Source organism: Sturnus vulgaris, chromosome 2 (assembly GCF_052056855.1).
Source record: "Sturnus vulgaris isolate bStuVul1 chromosome 2, bStuVul1.hap1, whole genome shotgun sequence".
Taxonomy (NCBI): Eukaryota; Metazoa; Chordata; class Aves; order Passeriformes; family Sturnidae; genus Sturnus; species Sturnus vulgaris.
The window spans coordinates 51,013,043-51,036,671 of record NC_142244.1 but is presented as its reverse complement, the minus strand read 5'-3'; the positions used below and the strand labels follow the sequence as shown (position 1 = coordinate 51,036,671).

The following is a 23,629-nucleotide window of genomic DNA, read 5'->3' as shown; positions in this document are numbered from 1 at the left end:
ATTTTTTTTTGGCTGGCTGTTATGTCCTAATAGTACTTTAAATTCTTAAATTATAATTGAGATTGATCAAGCTTAAGCATTTGATCCAGAAATCCCTTGGCATGTGTTGCAAAACATCAGACTAGATGAATGGAATGTTTCTTTTGGGCCTGAAAGGGATGAACCAATGAATTGATAATTTTTGTGCCTCTGTGTGTACTTAGTAAGTAAACAGCATCCAGTAAGTTTTCTTGGTCTTGAATTCAAAAGAGAAGAGAGTTAGAAGACAGTTCCAGTCACCACAGAGATATGTGCAAGTGTTGTCTCTGTTAAGGAGTGATACAGCTTGAGTTGTTGCTTCTACCCTGAGGGCGTTTTTGTCTGCCAGCTATGTACCAGCACACATGGTGCCTCTCTCTGCACAGGAGGAGACCAACAGGAAACAAGTACAAAACTACCTCTGAGTCCAGGGACCTGTATCTGTTAACATTTGTAAATCCCCACGGCTCTTAATTGACCTGCAAAGTTCTGCTTCAGTAGAAACAGTGGTTACATTTTGCTGCTTCAGATCATGAGTTTGCTCATCTGGACTGTTGTCAATGTCACTTTGGGACAAAGTCACACCTCCTTGCTCTCTTACAGTTAAGCTGCCCTAGTTTCTCTTCTGCAGGCTTCAGGTGTGAAGTTTGGATTTACTTCAGAGAAGTGCTGTGAAATTAGATGACTGTGAGGTTTCCTTTAGAATGAGGACTTAGATGGCATCTGAAAGACCTGGAGGTACCACTGAGTCTCAGGGTGGCTCATGGGACTGTAGGTCTTTCCTGGAGACTGTTTCTAAGTACAGGCAATGGAGAGGGTGCTTTTACCCCTGGGAGCAGGACCCGGGCTGTGCTGCCTTCTTTGCCTGTACCTGAGCATCAGAAACCCAGGTGACAGATGAGATGGGGGCTCTTGATGCCATGGGGATAGAAGAGTGTCTTCTTCCAGCAGCAGTTCTTCCTAGCCATCCCCACTCACAGAAGTAGAAAGCTTCATTATCCGGGGTGCCCACTTCTCCCTCTAACCCTGTGGCAGGACCAGGCCAGTTCCCATCGAACAGGAAAACAAAATTTTCTTTTCCATTCACAATGCAAATTTTAAGACAACTCTCCCTAAAAGTTCTGCCTTTATAAATGCAACTATTAATGCTGAAGAGAATCTCAGTGTTGATTAAACTAGAAGGACCTGTTGGTCAAGACTTCTTCATATGGTCAGATGTAAATTGAAACTTTAAGTGGCTCTTAAGAGTTGACTGTGAGTTTTTTTCTCTCAAAATGCCTTTTTCTTCTTTAATAGAGTCAATTGGTGGAATGATGTAATTAGAATTATTATGGATAGGTACAAGTGTTTGACCAAAAAAATAGTTTTATTTATTTACAGAATGGAGTGAAGAGCCTTTTAAAGAGATGGTAATACAGTAGCTTGTCAAGAATAGTTCTGAAATAAAGAAAATACTGATATCCCCAGTTTTCTTGCAAAATTGAGTAAATTATTAGTATATTCCATTTGAGGTTAGCTAGTGGCCATGTTCTGGTTAAGGTGCTGCTGCAGATCAGAGTCAGCTCATTTTCACTGAAGATGCACTGAAGGTCAACCCACTGGGTACTGTCACGTTCCTTTACTTTTGTCTGGATTCTGCAATTGCTTATTAGTTGTACACATGTGGGTATTCCCATTCCCTTCAGTGGAATGACTCACAGGGAAGTGCTCATAAGCAGGAATAAAGATCTGGGCTGCGTCTGGACTGAATGATTGATATCTTAAGCAGCACAGAGAGGTGGAGACCCTGTTAAGAAATAACCTGCCCCCTCCTTCCAATGCAGGAGTGACCTCTACAAAGTATATTTCTACTGAATGTTTGAATCAGGAGGAAAAGATATTAGATGCTAAAACCCTCAAAGGCTCAGTTATGATAAACGATAAAACGTTTGCAAATACAACAGTGATTGAAATAATTACTTTGTGATGGATAACTTTATTGCCCACAGATGGCACTTTAAACCCAGAAGGTCAGATTCTTTGTACACACTGAAGTTGCAAAGATAAACTGATCGTTCTCCTTAACCTCTCGTTGTGCAGGTGAAAAAAAGATTAGTCAACATGTTGAGGATAACAGGAGTGGCTGGAAGCAGTCACAGTCCCAAATTATGGAAATAATGTTAGAAAGTCATTAAACCTGTTAACTTCAAGGAAATTTATAGTAACTTCTAATATTGTAATTTTTAAAACTAAGTCTTAAAGTTAGCTTTTGGATTTCCTTTCTTTAGTCAAAGGTAGCAGAAATGCTATGTGTATGAAAAGAAAATTAAAAGTAGAAACTGGGAAAATTGGAACGGGAATAATAATCCAGATCATGGTCCCAATTTTGAGTTCAGCAAATCTATCATCTTTAAGAGAAACCAAGATTTAGCAGAAATCAGTGGAAGGTTCATCATGCATGCGTGGTTACTCATTTGTCTGTAGAACTGGTCACATATCATATTGGAAAAATAAATGCATGTTCATTTATTTTTTTTCATGACTTGTGATCAGAGAGTTTTTTGGATATCAGATAATTCAATTTTTTTTTACTGAATTCGAAAGAGGATCAGCTTTTTTTGAGGGGCAGAAGTTAATTGAAGAAAGCTTTACGTTTTTCCCCTTTCAAATCACAGATTGCTCTCTGCTTTCATAAAAAAATATTTGTCCTCACCTTGCTTTACTTAGAATGGTTAACTTTTGCAATCTAAATTAATATTTGCTCATTAATTAAGGAACCCTGTCAACTGACTTTCACATGTATCTAATAAGCCTTCCATAACAAATAAAATGTGTCCCTAAAAATCACCCCTTTCCCCATGGGAGGAGATTCCTCAGTTATCAGGATTAATTAGTTCTCTTGTTGTCAGATGAAAAGAAGTTGCACCCCTCAATGTAGGTCAGTGTGAGGGTAGGCTGCTGATGGTCGCTTAGTGACAGGCACAATGATAAGTGAATGTGTCCTGTTGAGCCATGACCCTTCAGAAAAGACAGTGTCAAGTAAAATGCCCACAGAAGGTACATAGAAGGCATAATCTGCTTCTAAATATTGACAGTAGGAATTTCCTTGCTATTCTCCTGCCTTTTTCTTTCCTGGTAAACATGTCAAACTCTATTGCATTTGTACTTGAATCAGTTTTGAAGCATTTAAAAATGTAAGGAAGCTAATGACCCATGAATACATAGGATGTCAAATAAAGCTATTTTTCTTCAAGATCCAGCATCTTGCTGGTAAAAGCATTGTCTCCTATACTTGTAAAAGCAACAACATTGGCTTGAAATAAGACTTCAGCTTTTTGTCAGTGAAAAACTAAATAAATGAATATATAACCAGGCTTGTATCTCTTGCCAAATACACTGACATTAAGTCTTAAATGTTACCATGATTAACTACTGGAGTTAAGTGTCTAAAGTATACTTGAAATCAATGATGAAATGCTGGCTTTTGTCAATGGGAGCAGAGTTAGACAAACACTAAGGACTCCTTAAGATCCCACACACAATATTTATAAATACTGTGCTGTCTTTTAGATATATGTAAAATGTGTAAAAGGGCAAAAGCTTGAGTATGTATCCAGTATATTTGGGTTTCTTTTTTGCCTACAAGATGGGGTGAAAAGGTAGGTTCCTTTGTTATGTTTTTTCTTTCATTTTAATAACTCTGAGGCAGATCTGACATACAGGCTTCCAGACTGCCTTCTTTTGTATGCTCCATTGAAGACAGATCTTAAGATTTTTCCTTTTTTCTTTATATATCACCGTAAAGTTATGAAGACAAATCCTTGTAGCATTTATGATGGTTTTGTGCTCATACCTTTGGCAGACTTTGAGAACAGCAGCAGCCCACATTCCCGGGGCTGTTCTCCTGGTCTCAGCCTGGGTCAGACGTGGGCATGGTGCTGCAGGACTGGCTTTGCTCCTGGGCATGGTGCAGTGCCAGGCAAAGCCAAGCGCTCAGCTCTGCAGGCGTGACCAGGCACCACAGACTCTCTCTCCTGTCTTTCTGTCAACGCCTGTCACTCACATGGATTTTTCCACTTTCCCACCAGTTTTACACAGGAAGCAACCTACGTGTTGCTTTCTAGCAACTAGGTTGAGTGTTGCAGCTCTAGCAGCTGGGCTTTGATCCTGATGGTTTCCTCTGGCAGACCATCACTGATGTTTTTTCATACATATTGAACTGCTTGTAAACACTGTCGCATGCTTTTCAGTTTTTCCAGAGCCTCAAATATGGAGCAATTCAGGGAAGCTTGAGGTCAACTTTTCCCCGAAGTGAAAACTGAGATTCATAAAGCTGGATATAAATTCTGCCTTCTTGGGAGAGCATCTACCCTTCAATTCTGGGATGACAAGAGGAATGCACATGAAATGAGGGAATGTGGGAGTTTCACAAAACTATCAGATTGTTTAGCTGGAGGATGTTGACAAACCCTCTCAACCAGAGTGCCTGGGTTGCTCTCCAAAAAGCTGCCTAAGCTGTTGTAACATCTTATCTCAATTTCTCAGTGATTAGCCTCAGAGGCATTGTTTCAGAATGGTGAATGAGAAGACTCATGGACTGTAAGCATCTATGGGAACTATCCCATGAAAGCACAGAGGGCACTTTGGGGGAACCAGCCCTTCAGAGTTGAGATCCCTATAGGGCAGGTGTGAAAAATGTATGTTTGCAATGCATATCACATTACAATTACTTCTTCAAAGATTTGCTGCACCATTTTTCTCTCCTCTTACCAGCTGTCAGAACATATTAATTTCTAGTTAGAAATATGATTGTATAGACAAATCTCAAGGGAACTCTGTGTATATGTACAGTCTCACCATTCAAATCCATGGTGTTATTTGTGGTGCAGTCCAGAAGACTTCTTTATTCTGAAAAGTTGTTATGCCCCTGCTTGCAGCTTGTGCAAGTGAGTTATAATTTTGTTTACATTAATTTTCAAGTGTACCCTTTAAATCTTGTTTTGTATCAGCACAGATCATAAAAAAATTACTGGAAAACTACTGGAGCCACATCTTAAATAAAATATACAGGTCTAAAAACAAAGGTCCTGAATTTGGAGCAGCCATTGACTTTGACATGGTTATATATTCAAATTTTAGTCATCAATCTCAACAGGAACTGGCATCAAAACGTTCCTTGTCTAGTCAACAAAAGAGGGAGGCATTTCTGATGGGTGATATGTAGCCCCAAGTAAGGTTCATGTATTTCTGTGTTTGGTGCACACAGCTGTTCATACTTGGCTGTGGCAGGGACCTTTTGGAAGGACTTAAAATTACCAAACTAAAACTCTACTTGACTGAGTTCGAGAAGAAAAAAATCTGCATTACCCTTGACAATGAGATGCTGCTTCTCCCATATGTTGACAAAGTAATACTTTCTCTTGGAGTAAAGTGGTTTGGGATAGTTGCTGTTGCGCTCTCTAAATGCTGAAATCTTTATAAATTACACTTGAGTCCCAATTAGACTACAACTGGTTTTCAACTTTTAACTGCTTTGAAATATTTTTACATTATGTTCCCAACTTCTGGAACATTTTGCAGTCAGTGCAAGGGCAATGGGATGGATCAAGCACTGTTTCTTCCTTAAGGCATGCTCTTCTGTCAGCTTGCCATGAAAGCTTTTGTGGCCATAGCCTATTGTACTGCAAAGATAAATCATGATGTCTTTCCAGCCAGCACCTCCCAACTTGATGAGAGGGAAGATCTCATGTTCTTCTGGTTTTCTGACTATGGAGCTTTTTCATGGTCCTCTTAAAATTGCCTCCATGTAGCCTTCACAAAGCCCACCTGGATGTTTTCAAAAGTCCTAAGCCACCTTGTGTTAGGCTGACACCAAGGGTTTCAGCCATGCCAGAATGATCTGGCCACGACAATATGTTTGCTTTCTGAAATTAGCAGCATTTGTTCTCAAAATTTACTGTAAATCTCTACCTTTTGACACTACTTCACTGTCAGGAAGCCAGCAGCTGGCGAGGGACCATAGGTAACAGTGCTGTGACCTTCAGTCAGGAAGGGAAGATCTTTAATGCCCTTCCACTCCTTCCACATCAGTTCCAGCTTTGCAGCAAGTTATTTGAGGGGGATTTCGGTGTCTTAGAAGTCAGTACGTGGCTCTTGCCATGGGAGTGGCTGACTTTTACCCTTCCCATTGAAGGGGCTGCCATGGCCGTGTTTCCTGAGGAAATGCAGCCCGTGGCTCTTGGGGGCACATTTCCTTGGTTAGATGTGGAGCCACAAGGTGCTCAAGTTTCTCCATGGTATGTTCAATGAAAAATTTGAGAGCAAAGTCATTGACTGATAGCTTTCAATTCTGTTTTCTTTCCTGAGTAATACTGCTGAAATGTAATTTGAATCTGAGTCAGGGCAACAGGACTTCAGTCAAAGTCAGAGAGAATGTGTGGTGAGAGAGGCACAGTTTTCTTTTCCTTTCCAGTATAACAACATAAATGTGAGTGGACTGGAAGCAGAATTATTTGTCTTTGTTAATATTTTGGTTTTTTTCTTTGTTTTTCTAGGATCTAGTTCAGGATCAAAACTAAAAGTTCCTGAGCTGAGTATAAATGGCATACAGCACGTTGTTCAAGCCGGCCAGACTTTAAATCTCACCTGCAGGTAACCAGCTGAGCTGGATTATGATACTTTGGCAGGGACTTCATACACCTGACACTTTCTTTTTTTAACTGAAATTAGAAAAAAATTAAACCTTATGCTGTGGGGAAAGGTGGGGAGTGAACTTCAATGGCAATTGTTTAATAGTTCTTTGTTGTTTCTGTTGTTGTTTTTGGAAAACAAGATAAAAGAGAACCCCATAAATAGCCTGATATAATAAAAAAGAAAGCTTGGGAACTGGAGCTATATAATTGCAGCCCAACATAATTGTTTTTGCTTCCTTATCTGTGTTTGCAGGGGGGAAATGGTTCATTCATGGTCTTTGCCTGAAACTCTTAGCAAGGATAGCAAAAGGCTGAAAGTAATTAAATATGCCTGTGGAAGGAATGGGAAGCAGTCCTGCAGCAGTCTGACCTTGAGCAGAACTCAAGCAAGTGACACTGGAAATTATAGCTGCAAATACCCAACAAGTCCAGCAAAAAAGAAGAAGGAATCTACAGTCTATGTATTTATTAACGGTAAGATTAAGTTTTTTTCACACTTCTTGGTACATGCTCTTCAATACAACAAAGTGGAAAGTAAGGTAGTTCAGCTGTGGCTGAGTTTTGAATGACATTTTCTGCCTTGCATAATGTTTATTTGCCAATTAATGTATAGAGTCTTCTTTCTCAGAACTGCAAATACAAAAGGTAGTCTTTTATCAGTTAGGAAAAAAAATGAAGCAAGAAGAAGACACAATCCAACCACTTGCCTAGAGTAAACAGGAGTCCAGATGGAAGTGAACTACAAGCGAAAATGTGAAATGGGTATCAGAAACTGTATCGTACATGCCTGAATATGATGTGATTTCTGGGCAGCTGAAGGATGCTATAGCTGTCTGTCCAGATAACTTACTTGCCTCATGCTGCAGAAAATTACTATTTGCATGTGAAGTTGTATTAAAAAATGTCCTCTGTAGTCCATGTCACAGAGATTGAAAGAATCGAGAATAAATGGAATCAAATTAAACACAGAGTTGTGTTCAGCAAACAAGTATCGTGTAATGTATGGGAAGTGCTGGAATTAGGTCAGTTAGACTACAGAAGAAATTTCTTTCTGATCCTGTTTCCTTCCAGGGTGTTAATCAGACAGTTCTGAGAAGAATTACATTCAATAGACACAACAGTAAAAGAACAAATTATAGACACTTTAGGAATTTAATTAATACTTTAGTTTTTCCTTATTTTTACAGAGTAAAATTAACAGATTACTGTAGTATTTCAGGACTCACATATTTTGAAAGCCCATATTACAGAGAACATGCTACTGGAAGTTTTCCAAATTCTGAGTCTGCTGCATCTAATGAGTTCACATCAGAGTGAATTAGCCTTTGTTTTCTCTTTGTGATATGAGGAGTGAGACTGGTGCTGTGAAAAAGCAGAATGAAGCAGACCACTCACTAGACTGATAGAAAATAAGATAGCTCTCTGCATTGCTGTCTGTTGCTTTATTGAGCACTATTGGCTATTTCATTCTGTTCATCCTACTTACCTTCATCTGAAATACGCCACAGAGTGTTTTTGTCACCCAGCTCTTTTCATATAATTCTCTGTAAATCCAACGATAAATGCATCCATGGAAGAAAAGCCAAAAGAAGATATTCATTTAGTGACCAGCAGACCGCAGCCTAGGGAAATGTACAATTTCCTTGGATGCCTTTTGCAAATTTCCCATCACGGGACCTTCTTGGACCTCCCACCTTGGACGTCATCTCTGTCTGAGACCTACCCGCAATCCTCTCCATCCCTCATGAGAAGGACCTCCCTGCTAAACTGACTTTACAATACAAGGGATGCCTTTGCATTCTCTTGGTCTCTTACCTGTTTGAAGAGTTAAATTTTCTGGATCATAAATTTTTACAAATGAGAGACACAACCAGTCTTCTAACTCTTCACTGCTTCCCGACTTGCATGTGGCTTACCTGTATCTAAAGGGACCTTGACTTAGATGATCGTGGACCAAGATTACCTGCAGAATGCACACAGTGATGGAAGAGAAATGTATCATTGCAGAAATTGTTTCAGGACAGTCCCATGCCAACCCCTGTCTTTCCATCCCCTATAAACATTTGAAGAAGGCTGCTGAAGTGCCTTGGTTTTGTTGGTTTTTCAAGGACATTCAGTAATAAATCTTGATGTCGCTGCTGAAGAGATGGCTAGATTTTGTAGCTCCTCCTACCTTAATTGCCAAAAAGGTAGTAAAATGTTTAAAGAACAAACCTGTAGCAACTTTAGACCTCTCTGGCACGTTAATTTTCTGAATTTGAAAATCATTTTGATTGAAAACCAATTTCTTAACATTGAAGTGTTAATTGTGTCCCAGGAAGTGTACCTGAAAGTTAGGGAAAATTATGGATAATGAGGGAGGCTGCGAGGTAACTGTTCATTTAATGCCTGTTGAAAGTGTCATTCTGCCCTAAGGTGGAGAAAGGTCTATTAGTCTTCCAAAACTTTACAGGTTCAGGAAGAATTGAGTAAGTTAGAAAGAAACAAGACACTGAGTACTAAAGCTCGCCCTTTCTGATAAGTGTAGCATTAGAAAAAGTATTTTCTTTCTTTATGCTATATCATTATCTCTTTTCCACCTGTCTCTTAATGTAAGTCACTGTTTCTGTGAACATGCATGAAATTCAATTATCTAGCTCAAGTGGGGTTGAGATGGGAGTAACAAAATCCTCTGCGAAGACTCTTTCCTGAGTTTAGTTTTACTTTGCATTAATTTGTGGGTGTTTAGGAAATAAACATTTGTGAAATTTGGGTCCCTCCTAGTTTTGTATTGTTTCCTGTGACAGGACGTTGTGTCAGTCCATTTCCCATATTAGCTCCATGTGGATCACCAAGGTGCCTGTTTCCCATGTCTTAGCATGCTGCAGATGAGAACAAATAGTTGCTATTTACAAACACAGAATCCGAATCAGGAAAGTTGATATTGTTTGTACAGGAAGTCATCACTTATTGTTTTAAAAATGTTCTTCATTTCCGTAATTGGAGTGATACTGAATATGAACTAGATTTAAAAAAAAAAAAAAGCCCAAAGATCAGACCACAATAAACCCAGTAAGTCCTCTGGTTCAGTGATGAGTGTATGCTACAGCAGAAAATGATCTGGTATAGACAAAAAGCAAGACACAAGGCAATGAGAAGGAGACTGCAAGTCCCACAGGCCCCAGGATGAGTTGAAGCATTTCTGAAGTCCTGCTTTTGGGGGTCAAGGAGAAGCAGGCTGGTGACTTGCCTTGGAGGAGCTAGTCCTGACACCACCCTTCTTTCAGCTGGAGAGGTCACTACTGAGTTGCAGAGGGGAGTGAGTGCACAGTGTCTCGGCAACTCTTGACCCCACACAGCTCAGGAATTGAGACATTAAGCGAGGGAAATTAATTCTCTTAAGAGTCTTCAACTTTGCCTCAAGAAAACTGACGGCCTGACTTCCCCCACAAGCCATGGGAAAAATCTGAAATGAAGCAAAGCCTCTTTGCCAATTTCTGCACTGTCTCGGACCCAAAACTGCTCAGAGCTTTGTTTTGTAAGGGAACTGCAGCCTAATAATAAAAAGGAAAGATTTGCAATGAAAGCTCACTGCATACACTGCACTGAGGCATGGGGAATTTTCTGCTTGAAAAGAGATAATGATGGAATAAAGACATTTAAGAAAGACCAAATTATCAGCAGGCTGCTCTGAATCCTATGTAAATTTCCCTGGGGACAGTACTAAGGGCTTTTCTTTCTGTCTGCTTTGTTCCAATATCTCCAAGGCACTTTTCAATTGCTGGAGCTCATTCACTGTCTTAAAAAATGTGTAGTACTCTTAATTCTCTACTCTCGTAGTTTCTTGCCTTTGAACAATTGCTCCCATGGTATGACAGAGGAAAATCTTGTAAGTTCAATTACATTGATATATCAAAGTTAGGTTTTTGCATTAATTTAAGCAAACCATGGTTCAAGTTGAAGCGTTGCTGTTTTCTGTCATGAAGACCACTTTCGGCTAGTAATATACAAGAGTAAAATCTTAATTCTGATGCAACAGAAAACAGAATTCTTCTCAAAGTAAAACTGTATTTGGCTCTAGAGCAGTAGCCCATTTCTTAGTCAGTGTTCTCCCTCTCCTTGTCTTTTCTCATAATCCTGCAATTGCAGAATGAGACGTTTTAAAATCAGACCTCTAGGCTGGTTAGTTGTCTCTTCTCTTTCTATACTTGACAGAGAACAAAAGGAGTTTCTGGTATGTACTTTTCATCACTGATTTTCAAGAAATCTGGAGAACAAGCTTAGAATAAATTTCTTGCTTTGAGATGATTTAAGCCAGGTGAGGCAAATCACCTGTGTAATTAAAAAAAGCTGTGTAATTGAAGGTACAGGTCCTAAGAGTACTTGTGCTTACCAATGCCTAGAATGTCAAACATGTCCACTAGTCGTATGTATTTGGTTTGATGTGTGTCTTGGGCTCAGCAGTCCAAAATAAAGGGCTTCATCATTAGGGAATTGTTCAAAATGTAAGCCTTTGAAATCCCAAAACATCTGAGATTCTGAGCTCATTTTCAAACACTAAAGTTGTATGCTGCAGGTTCTGTGGTGTTTTAGAATTTTTGGGCATCTTCCTGGGAGGTCCTCCTGCTGACAGATAGCTAGATCCAGACCCAGAACTGACATGCATTCAAGATTTTGCTTGAATGGATTGACTCCTGTAATCCTAAAGATACTATTGTTGCAGAACATGGAGAGTATCCAAAGAGTTCTGCAAAAGGGTCTCTTTAGATCAGAAGTATCGAAGTCAAAATAATTCAACGGGTTAAAAAAAAAAAGCAGTAAGACAAAACACTCGGAGAGCTAACAGACAGGAAAATTTTTCTTCTTTTTCCTTTTTCTTCTTCTTTACAAATAATATATTGATAAAAGAACCTGCTAAAGCCTGGGAAACTCTTCCTCTCCGTGCCTTTTTTTTGTCTTTGCTTTTGGCACAGTTTTAACATATGAGCAGTGGGGTTTTGGCTTACACTGTCGGAGTCAATACTATGATAGCGCTTCTGTTATGAAGAGGAAACTCGCTGGAATTAAACTATGTTGCAGCTGTATCAAGTATGCGGACACATTTTTAGTTTCTAATGAGGTTCCTGTTACAAAACAGAGACCTCTAGGACTTGCTGACGTCAATGCTGATAATTGCCGCGCTTTTGTCATTGCGTGTCCGTGGACTCCGCGTGTCAGGACACCGCGCGGAGCGGAGCCTGTGCACACACCCAGCGCTCTGCACTCACCCCTCCACCCTCCTGCTCCCTCACCAAGGCTCATAGCTCCTGCTGAAACAAACACCTTTCCAGGGTGAGCCACCACCGTGGAGGGATACGTCTGAAAGTGCATTCCTAATATCCGTTAGCCTTTCTAGGGATTGCTTGCTGAACGTAGTAATAGCTCTATTGTGGATTTCCTGGATAATACGACTATTTTTCCTGAAGATTTTTAACTGTGTTTTATTTGTGTCATGGTCCTATGTTGATGATAGCATAGTATAACTAGTCTCAAAGGAAAACAAACCAATCTTGCCTAAAAATTGCTGTGCAGTTGTATTAGAAATTATTTGCGTCTGAATGTGGTCTAGATATAAATTAAGAATCATATAAGTCCAGGTAAAAAAAAGAAAAGAAAATAAGATGGGGACTACTTTATGTCTCAGGTTTTCTTTCAAGGTTTAGACATAATTTGTATTTGAAGAGTGTTATTTTACAGGTAAGATGAGGCAAGAGTGTAACAACCTTTCTTCTAGAATAAGACATACAAAATGGGATTGTTTTCTTTAAGGAAATTAGGCATATGAGCCAGTTCAACAGACACATTTCTTAGGCCATGATTCATCTCATGGTAAAGCAGATGTCTAAAACAGTTCAGATGAGTCCCATTGCAAAATTCCACTTTTCTCACCAGAGACAACACTAATGGTTTAGGTCCTAGCTCAGTGAGAAATGTTTGTATTGTAGATGTGCAAGTGAGGCTGGAATTACTGTTGGTGTGCAAGATTCTTTTGGAATGACTTCTGAACAGCCTCAGTAATTTATCTGGGATAAATAAAGTTAAGGAGGTTTAATCCTTTCAATGGACAGGGAATGTGGCAATTGGCCCATGAACTTCAATGAAGTCTGCGTGTCTGTTCTTTACTAGAGACTGTGGTCCTTTTCACATGCATGAGGGAAAATTATGTGAATGTGATGAAAATATTTCACCTCTTTTTGCCTGAAAAGAATCTTAAGGATGAGCCAAGTGCAAGTAGGTATTTTGGAAATACTTCAGAGGATAAGCTTTTAGAGATCTCAAGGAGCTTAGATTTTCCTGAAGAGACTATTCTCCTTGCAAATGTATGTGTAAGTCCTCTGACTTACATAGCTCAGATTATTAAAAACAAAACAAACCCTAGAACAGTAGCTGAAGCTTGTGGAAAGAAAAACCCTCTCCATCTTTTCTGAATTTGGCATTTCAGAGTTGGCTAATTTAGTTGTTTGTGTAAACCCCATAAATAGCCTAGACAGGTTACTGATACCAGACATAATATTGCTTGTGTTAAGTCTCTTATCAAGTTTTTATCTGGCTGCCAACCAGCTTAGCAAAAAAGCTGCTATTTTTGCTCTTTAACAATATAGCAAGTGACCTTCATGGATTTTGTGATTTCATGAGTGCTCTTTGTGGTTTCATGTTGATTGTAACTGAGAGATATTGTAAGGAACACAGTCAACCCAGCACATAGTCATTCATTCTAGGCATAATTTAAAAATACACTGAACTGATTTTTAAAGTAACCTTTAACATACATAAATATTCTGGCTGTCCAGCTTTCATTTTGCTAACCTCACAGGCAGCTCTGAAGAAAAAGAAAAAACCAATATAAACCAACAACCCAAATCAATAATTCATAAAAACAACATCAACTCCCTTAGATTTGCCATTCCAAATCCCAGTGAAGCTGAATGTGTAACCTGGATGCAGTCTTCAAGATAAGACAGCCTGTGATGTCCCTTTTACATCTAGAGCTTTCTGAACATAGAATTGAGTGGAGCTGGCCCAAAAGACTGCTAGTGGGAAATTCATTCATGGCAGATGTGTTGCCAACCAGCTATGTGAGGAAGGTTCATTTACCTCCCCTCAGGAAGAAATTCAGAGGAAATATAATGAGAGCCAATGGCAGTAGGTGGGGTTGTGATGGGAAGGAAAGAGGAAAAAAAGGCAAGGAGAGCTATTGCTTGGGGGACAGAAGAATTCCATGTTGTTGGCAAACCCTGCCAAGATGGCATAGCTTGCCCTGGTGCTGCTGTGTGTTCAGCTTTGCCTGAGCCAGGCTGGTAAAGCCCGCACCAGATTCTGATCTTGAGGCACCAAGAGTATCCCATTATGGCCTTTAAGATGGAAGGAGAATAAAATCAAAGGGAATCAGGAAAAGCCTCCATGCTCATTATGAAAACAAAACTGTGCTAGGAAACACGATGCGTATTTCTTTTAATCAAAAGCAGGAAGACATTTGGAGCACTCGGGGCCATCGATTGCCCTCTGGCCCATGGAGGAAGTCCCCGGTGATGTCAATGGGAGCTCTGCACGCGAATAGCGGGGGCACGGCGACGCCCTGGCGCACACGGCAGGGAGGCTACCAGGAGAGGCTGTGACCCAGCTTTGGAGCCCACCCAGGGCAGCCAGAGCAACCAGACCACTCTTGTACAGCACTGTTCTCCAGGCCTGGACGTGCATTTCCACTGAAGGAGAAGAAGGAAAAGCCAAACGTGGTGTTTTATGCCGGTTTCCTGTCGCTGCCTTCGGACAGGCAGGAATCCTGCGAGGTCCAGGCTGCACAACCCCCACTGCCTCGATATTGGCATCAGTCAGTGGTGATGCTCTGTCTGCAGACAGCACCGGCAGTCCCCAGAACAGCTCTTCCTCACACTTACAATGATCTGGAGATTATGGTACAGGAAACCATTTTGCAAAGCTTGCTGGTTTTGGGCAGAAGCTCTTAATTTTGTGACAAAGACAAACGAGTCTTTGGGGAGTAGTAAATTGGTTTGTCTGGTGATGTTAAGGGGCAGGCGACCTCTTCTGTGGCTGCAGTGCCTGAAACAAAAAAGGTTCTTTTCCCTGTGCTACAAGCAGGTTCATTCTTGGTCTTTCCTTGAATCGTACTGCAGAGGAAACGTCGGCCTAACAAGTCCTCAGGGCATTTTTTATTACATATGCATCCTCTATTACTCATAAGTTCCTTTCGCTGTCTCAGTGGACATTTAATACCTATTATTAAATAATACTTTGTGGCTTTCATTTCAGAAAGTTTGTATAACAGTTTCATTAAACCACTTTAGTAAAACTTCTTCTGTATCCTGGAGTACATTTGAGATCCTCTGCCTTAGGATTCTCACCAGTATAAATTAGAGAAGAATCTGTTTCCCTTCCTGTTTGATGTCTCAAACAAAAATATTATTGCATATAGTAAGAAAAGAGGATCCTAGGGGCAGAGCAGTTTGATGACCCTGGGAAGTGCATATCATACTTTTGAAAGACAAGCAAAAGTAACTTATTTGAAGAACTACTTGAGTGAACATAGGTCAGCATGCAGAAGTTTGGGGCCAGAACAATTGAATCAAGTGTTGCAGTTTGGGGTTTTATAAGGGATTGGTTCTTGCTAGCTTTACTAATTTCTTATCCAAGAAAGATTTCCATTGTTATTTCTAAGATTTTTGACTGAGTGAAAATAATGGGATTTGCCTGAAAAAACATTAGAGCTGTAGATAAGCACAGAATTAAGATCTTAATGTTCTGCTTTTTTTAGGAGTTAAAAACCAAACCTTATGTGAATTTGGAGGTAGTCTATCTGTGATGTGAGTCAAACTGAAACTTCAGATCTGAACACCTGCAAAGAAGATTTGGAGCCAGAGCCTGTGGCCTGAGCCCCTCTTTGTTAAGTGGCCTGAACAATAGTGGCAGCAATGTTCCCTGTTCCCAGCGCAAGCTATTTATGACAAAGCCCTTTGTTAAAGGGATTGTTCAAGGGACGGTAAATTACTCTGCCAAGCTTTAGTTTTGAGTCAAGAGGAATTAATGTTTTCCTGGCATTTTCATTTACCTTGTCACATAAAAAAGAGACACATAGGTATTGTGATAGTGGGAAGGAGGAGAAGAATTAACTCTCTCTGGTCTGTATTCTTGGAGATGAAAATATGGCTGGATGAACACAGTAGTTCTTTCTTCTGATACAGTCAATGTGAATTTTTCCTATCAATTTCCTTGCAGACAACAGGAAGGTGTACTTTGCAGGGGGTTCCTGATTAGTGGATTTCAGCTCACTTCCCATATATTTTCTTTTCCTGGTGATAAAAAGATACAAATTCCATGAAATATGAAGCACATGTCTCAGCAGTAGAGGTGTTGCTGTAATGGAAAAAATGGACTTCAACTGTCCTGAAATTTAAATAAGATTTTAAATTCTGATACTGTTATTGAATGATAAATATGTCTTCAAATACTTAATTATAATTTGATGAACATAGTTAGACAAAAGTAAATGGAAGATTGATTTCAGGACTTAGTTTAGCTTTCATTATGGACAGTCTGGTTTTTTTTAGTCTGTATGCAGCATTACAATTCCCATACACTGCCTTAAGATGTCACATATTAACCTTTATTTTTCTTCTTTTGCAGATACAAGCAATCCATTTGTAGAGATGCACAGTGATATACCTAAAATAATAAACATGGCTGTAGGAAGAGAAATGATCATTCCATGCAGAGTCACAGCACCAGACATTGCTGTTACTTTAAAAAAGGTACCTCTATCCAAGCATGCTCTGAAAGTGTTACTGTGGCTGATGTGTTTGTTTGTTTGTTTGTTTGTTTGTTTGTTTACAGCTCTTGTAATGCTTTAGAAATATTTTAACAATTTAATATTTCTTATGCAACGTTTCTGGGTGTCAGTGTGTTCAGAAATATTTCAATCCTGGAGGCTTCATTTTGTGTTGCACAGAAGAGCTTCATCAAATCTCCTACAAAGGGTGGGAATTTTCTGAAGAAAGAAACTTAAACTTTTCATACTGCTTTATTAAATCCTCTCTGGCAAAGGTTTCTTAAGCCCAGGAAGGAATTTCTTGTTAGGAGAAGAGATTTCCTCCCACCTCTTCCCCTGCCCTTCCTCCCTTTTCCTCTTCTGTCCTCTGGAATAGCCGGTGAGTCCCTGGAGACCTGCTGTGGCTGTACAAGGATCTTTGCAAGCCTTTGCCCTACCTCACTCCCACCAGAGACTTTGCTGCTTCCTTTTACATACGAGCACACTTAGACAAGGGATGGCTTTTCTTTGTGGGGAATCTTTGCAGGGAAACTGCAAAGTTTGATGTGGTGGGACTAGTTTTTTTAAAAAAAACAAAGATATTTCCATGTTTTGGGAAAACATTTGTCTCCTAGGTGCCTTAAGAGTTACATGGATAGCTGACTGAACCATATGTATGTAGTAAAGTACCTGGTATCAAGACAGAGAATGGGGAATTTTTTTAAAGTTGCCCTTTTTTTTGCTTAAAAATTAGGTGGAGGTTCAAAGAAGTTTTATTTCTAAGTAAAGAGAGTTTTGTACATAGTGGCAATGAAAATTCATCACTGTTAAAAGGAAAAGAGGTTTGTCTCTTTATAGACTAAAATGCAATTCCCAAACACCACCATAAGATGCTTGTCTAGTGCAACAGAAGTCTTTGATTGTTCTTTGACTGCAGAGCTTTACCAACAACAAATTTTATCCATTCCTTCAAGTGCTGCTTCGCCAATATAGATACTGATTTTGATGCTTGGTTTTCACTTGTTAAATCCCATGAAAGAGAACAAAATGCAAAGAAAAGAAAGCGATCTGACCCAGGACATGTGTGTAGGTACACACATACACAAACACACACACAGTTCTCCTGCAAGAAGATGCACAAGGTTATGTAACAGTAGAATCAAAAACAAGTTAAACTTAGCATTCCATCGAAGGGGTGTTGTAAAGTGGGAATTTATTTGGGCACTGTAGTGTTGCATCTGAAATCTCAGCATATTAGATTTCCAGCTGAGAAAATTCTTGTCAAGTTCCTCTCATTAAACAATATTTAGAAAATTATCCTTATTTAGAGAAGATTAAAACATAGCTACTCTCTTTTTTTAATATCAACTTGCCTTTAGCTTGGGCTTGTAGTGTAAGACACTTTACAACATCAAAACCAGATGTAATACTCTCAGAAGGAGAAGGAGGAGGTGGAGCCAAGTCTTGAAAGAAAGGATTGGTTGCTTACATGTTTTGCATTCCAGGAAAAATAAATGTGTTCCCTAATTAATCCTAGAATTTCCTGAAGCATGTGAGCTACAATGCATTACATCATATCTTACTTTATTTATCTTCTATGACAACCTTATATGAAGATTCCAGCAATGTTCTACTCACATTGCAATTAAGAGATGTGTTAAATGCATTCCACAGCTGCAGGCATACTACTGCTGGAGAAATGGCAAGAGCTATTTTGTGTTTTCCATCAGTGATAAAGGAATAATCCCCATAATGCAGCCCTCTGGAACGAAAATCCCAGCTTTAGTGTCATTAGGTTCTGCCTTCTATATTGCCAGGAAGTAAAAATACAAAATATTTTTAATAATCTCTCTCTTCTGGAAGGGCTCCCTACAGTTGCATGAGCACTGGCTCCAACATTTGTTTCTTTGCAGCATTTAGTTTGCGTCGACCAATGTGGGAAAGGCTTATTATCTATCTTCAACACAAAAAAAAATTTTTACTCAAATTTCCTCTTTACCTTAGTCAAACATTTTCAAATACTGTGTTGCTTTTATTTTCAGGCTGAACATCTGTGCAGATTGTGTTTTATAGCATGGCAATCACATACAACTACGACATAGGAGGGGAGTCTTCAAAAATCAAGAAGCTTATAAAACATAGGCTGGGAAATGGGGATGAAGCTTTTAATTCTTATTTCAAATTCAGCCTCCAGGTCCCAATTTAATCTTTATCTACAGCAGCTGTTGGCCTTTTATGTTCCTTATCATATGAAGAATTGTGAAATCAGTTAATAGTTTTGATCTAATGCTTAATAGTGAGATATTCAGAGCCTCTGAAACCATCATTCCTATCACCATGATTCTGGCAGCCACATTCAGGATCCATAAAATAAGATAAACCTTTTTGCAAGTAAGCTGTGCACTTCTCTTGCCTTTTCATTTGCTCTTATCTTGATAAATGGAGACAGTATCACCTTTTGATACAATGATTTAATCTATCTGTTTACTGAGAATCCTTTTGGATTCTCTCTCATAAAAACAATGACATTGATAGGAATAGAAGTAAATGAGTTCAGTAAAAGGAATAAATAGTGGAAAATCCCCAAGGGATGTTGTGAATGACACACCTGGACAATCCAAATTCTTAATAATGCCACTTCATCCTTCCCAAATTGGTGGAAGGGGAAACATGAAAGAGAAGACAAGCATTTAAAATTCTAATGTACATTTTTATTAAACTTTTAGTTGTCTCTTTCCAACACAATCTGTCTTTGGAGATGTGGGGAACTACAGCTCGACTATAACTCTTCACCATATGCACATAAACAGTATGTGGCTGTACTCTGTTAATGCTACCAGGTACCAAAAACATTGATTGAGCAAGAAAGGAGGCAGAGCCTATACCAAAAATAGTTGCATTTGAAACCAAGTACAGAGAAGGTAAAAGGCCAAGAATGCACTGGGAACCACAGTGATATGGTTCACACAGATTAGTATGTAGACAATAAATTCCATGTTTACTGCAGCCGTCGCAACAAGCTGATTCTTTGAATGCCTCTGACTCGCTGTTGGTTCCCATCTGAAAGCTATTATTGTGGCTGAATTTATCCTCTGCTGCTTCAGTGGAAGTCTCACTGCTACAGCACCGTGTTTCTTGATACATTTTCTACTTCTCTCTGTGATGACCAAGTGGCCAAGGTTTTTGACAAGGCCTTGAACTACACTGGCCATGCTCTGCAGAGGGGCAGGACCACATGACCCCTGGAGGTCCCTTCCAACCTAAATGATTGTGGGATTCTTGGATCCTCTGTCTTGTACCATCCATGCAGTGGTCAGCATGGTGATGAAGATACCCTGTTCCTAATAGGTGGTCTGGAAACTGGTTTAGGGCTGAGCAGCACAACTGTGCCTCTCTGAGAGTGGGAAACAGGTATTCTGAGCCAGTGGGGCTGGCAGAGAGCAGCATGGAGAAGAGCTGTGTAAGAAACAGAAGCAAGCAGGAGAGAGTATAGAGCTGGGAAGGGCTGTAGGCTGAGCACCCAGCCTGCATCCATTTTCTCATCTGAGACAAAGCCCTGGTATTTCCACCCTCCAAAAGGGACTTGTTGCAGCATCTTGGATTTTTCCCCTTGAGATCTGGTCAGGGACTAGCTGTGTCACAGTGGTCTGGTCTTTTGTTAGTCAGAGACCTCCGTTTTCTGTAGTTTTCCTTTGAGTAACTAAGTGTTGTGTTATGCTTTCACAGTGACAGGGTGGAACAACTTAATCTCAGAGCTGCAAAAAAATTATATAAAAAAGAGGTAGCTCTAGTGGTTTTGAGATGAGTAAACTGTACAGGCAAAGATGTCCAGACAACTCACAAAATTACAGATCGCAAAATGGGATTTTCCTGAGTGTTTTGGTTACTTTTGTATTCCTGGAGTAAGGCTAATACAAAGTCAGTAATACATCAATTAAGTAATGAATGTGCAGTGACTGCATTCCCTGGGAAATACCAGTCTAGGAAGGCTCTGACTCTCTGGCTTCACTTTCTTCATGAAAACCTATACAGAAAGAGGCTCAGAAGTTTGGTTTCCACCAAAGCAGCAAGAGGATAAATCCAACTGAAGCTCTTGAAAACGTAACTATGAACTAGTTAGACAAAAGTTGAAATTTTTTTGTTTAGAACAGGAATGGCAACAGAGCTTGTAGGGACCAAGATATTGTTGACTGGTAGCCAGCAGGCTGTAATGCAACGGGCTTTACTTGTGTGTGTGCTACACACTTCCCTGTGATTTGCATGCTTATTATAGCATCTTATCAACTGTTGTAAAGATAAGGAATTCTACCACGTCATTTTGTGCTCTGTATTTGTTGTTCATTTGATTCATCGTACACTCAGTTATTTTGGAGGAAATGGCACGAGATGAGTGAATGTGATCTCGAGGGTGTTTTTCTGCATAGGCTGAGCAGGCAGCATCGAGGGTGCCACGTTGTAGAGAGAAGCTGTACCACACGGCAAGGAGACAGACATCCATGCTTCCCCCAGCCTCTGACAGCCACCCATGCTGGCTTTGCTTTAGGAAGGAAAGGGCTGTCCAACACATAAGACCTCTGCTCAAATAAAGGGGAAGAAAGAGATGAAGGGACACAGTGAGACTGGTGCCCAGTGGGAAGTGATGGGCTGCAAGGTGCTTAGTTGATCCAGGGATCTTTCCTTATGACCATAATTCATTTAAACTCTGCTCTGCACTATCTTTGAAAATATCTTATTTTTACCATTGAAACAGATGTTATCAAAGTAGTCATATCCAGACTTTGTACTCACGGCTGATCTCTGTGCTCTCCACATGGTAGCATTTCTTCCATCAGTAAGTTATACAAAATAGCATGATCTGAAAATGAGAGGTTTTGTCTGAGCTTCAATGGCTATGTTAGGCTTTACTTTTTCAGGGTTTTCTTGATATCTTATCAAAATGGGGCTTAAAGTGCAAAGGATCATAATGTGAAAGATAACTTGTACTGCTGACAAAGTGAACATTTGATCCCACATGGCAATATTTTTTTTGTTTAAGTCTTTTAGGCAAAATAAATATGACATGCATGGAATTGAATCCTGGCAGGAATTTCTTAAAGCCACAAAAATGACAGGAAATTAAGTTCATTTGCACATTGAAAAGTGTGTATTTGTTTCTCTGTGGTGAAATCAGGATATTTAATTGCAAAGGTTCCTGGAGATGAGCACTTTAGCTGCCAACCAGGAACCAACAGAATAGCAGCCCAAGTGCTGAAGCTAATGGTAGTGTCAATCTATTGTGTCATAAATTACATCCTGTTATAAATAATGAAATCCTGGAAACAAATGCAACATTCATATTCTTCACTCAGGTTTTTCCTCTATTTTGTGATGAAAATGTGACTTGAAAAACCTACATCATTAAATGTTATCCTTTTCATGTTGATTGGCATTTTGGGGTGCTTTTTTCCCCATCTCTTTTTTTACTAAGCTACTTTGATTAGAGAGTAGACATGTGGATAAGCTGTTTTTATGATGCATGTTTGGCACTTCCAGATTCCACGAGAAACCCTAATTCCCGATGGCAAGACAATAATCTGGGACAGCATGCAAGGCTTCAGGATACCTAAGGCAACTTACAAATTCATCGGGCTCCTGAGCTGCGAGACAAGTGTTGGTGGGCACATGTACAGCACCAAGTACCTAACGCACAGAGAAAGTAGGTGGCATTCTGCACTCCCCATCTCTCAGAAAGCACCCTGCCCTGCTGGCATTACTGATTGTTCTCCCTCTTTGTCACATGCAGCCAACACAATTTTTGATGTTCAGTTAAGCACGCCACGTCTTGTCAAGCTGCTGAAGGGGGACAGCCTGGCGATTAACTGCACTGTCACTGCAGCCTGGAACACCCGAGTGCAGATGACATGGACTTACCCTGGAGAGGTGAGTGCTATGGTTGGAAAGAAGAAACCAGAGGTTTCCCACAGATTATGCTGCATCTAGCATCCCAGGAGGAATTCTGCTTCAGAGTGCTTGCCGTTGTTTGCATTCCATCATTTTGACCCTTGCTGACTTGTCTCTTAAGGTTTCTTTTTTTTTTCCTTCTGATGCTTAATTTCATAAGTAAACATGTTTACACAATGTGCTCTGGATATATTGCATAATCACAAGCCAATGCTAGAATTGTTTCATCTCTGTAAGCTCCTTTTCGACCTGATGAAACAAGAGAAATTTACCACTCTGTCCCAGGCAAGGGCTCTCTCTTGTGACATAAAAGTTTTCAGCGAGGCTGTCTTCTCAACACATTCATTTCAAAGACTGGCAGACAGTCAGGCACCCGATTTGAGCATGTTTAGAAAAGATATTTTGATTTAGCTAGCCAAAATCTCATTTGTTAAGTGTCACACGAACAATCCTCTTGTTTTGACAACTACAGGAATGATCTTGAATGTGCTTCACCGCCTCCCACATTGGGAGCATCCTCATAAATATTTGTCACTTACAGAATAAGTGCCAGGGAGTCCGTGTAAAACTGATAAGAAATTTGACATTAGCTTAAGGTTTACAACTCCCATTCCTTTCATGTCAGTTTGATTTATGCTGGTGATTCAAGTCAAGATCATTTATTATGTCACTCATTGTATCTAATCACAGGCTGAAATTATGATTGCATTATATAGGGAAGATTAATGCAATTGTTTATTGCTTACTGTAGCCATTTTCCCTGGCATTTTTTCACCTCAGAAACAAACAACTTAGCAACAAGAAATGCTCCAAATATATTATATTGCTTGTTGCTGCCCTACCAAGCCCTATCTGGGCACCACACTTGTGAAATTGTGCTTTGTTTTTATTTAGATGGTAACTGAAGGGTGCTCAGTGTTTATAAGACATCAACAATGTCCTGGGTTAAATAAACTTTGAGGCCAAATGCTGAGGGGGAGTTGCAGGAAATAACTCCTCAGAGCCACATTATCTTCAGTTCCACCCTGCTATTCCCTTGCCAAATCTAGTCCCTTTTCCGTCTGTAGCGTTTCCAGGATTCTCCCCTCCTTGTGTTAATGTCCTTTTCTTCTATGTGTCTGCTTCCTATGGCACTGAATCCAGGCACCAAACTATGTGCTGCTCTTCATATCGTGGCTTCAGGGATTTTTAGGGGCAGTGCTGGACAGTGGCAACAGGGAGC

General features: G+C 39.9%; 1 protein-coding gene across 1 annotated transcript in view; it reads left to right on the top strand.

The window, feature by feature from the left end:
* The window catches only part of FLT1 (fms related receptor tyrosine kinase 1), a 108,798-nt gene that overhangs the window by 8,699 nt on the left and 76,470 nt on the right, over nt 1-23,629 (top strand). Inside the window, exons 2-6 of the mRNA XM_014879648.2 lie at nt 6,552-6,648; nt 6,943-7,163; nt 16,347-16,471; nt 22,000-22,162; nt 22,250-22,386. Of these exons, the coding sequence (XP_014735134.2) occupies nt 6,552-6,648; nt 6,943-7,163; nt 16,347-16,471; nt 22,000-22,162; nt 22,250-22,386 (743 nt within the window). The remainder of the gene's footprint in view (nt 1-6,551; nt 6,649-6,942; nt 7,164-16,346; nt 16,472-21,999; nt 22,163-22,249; nt 22,387-23,629) is intronic.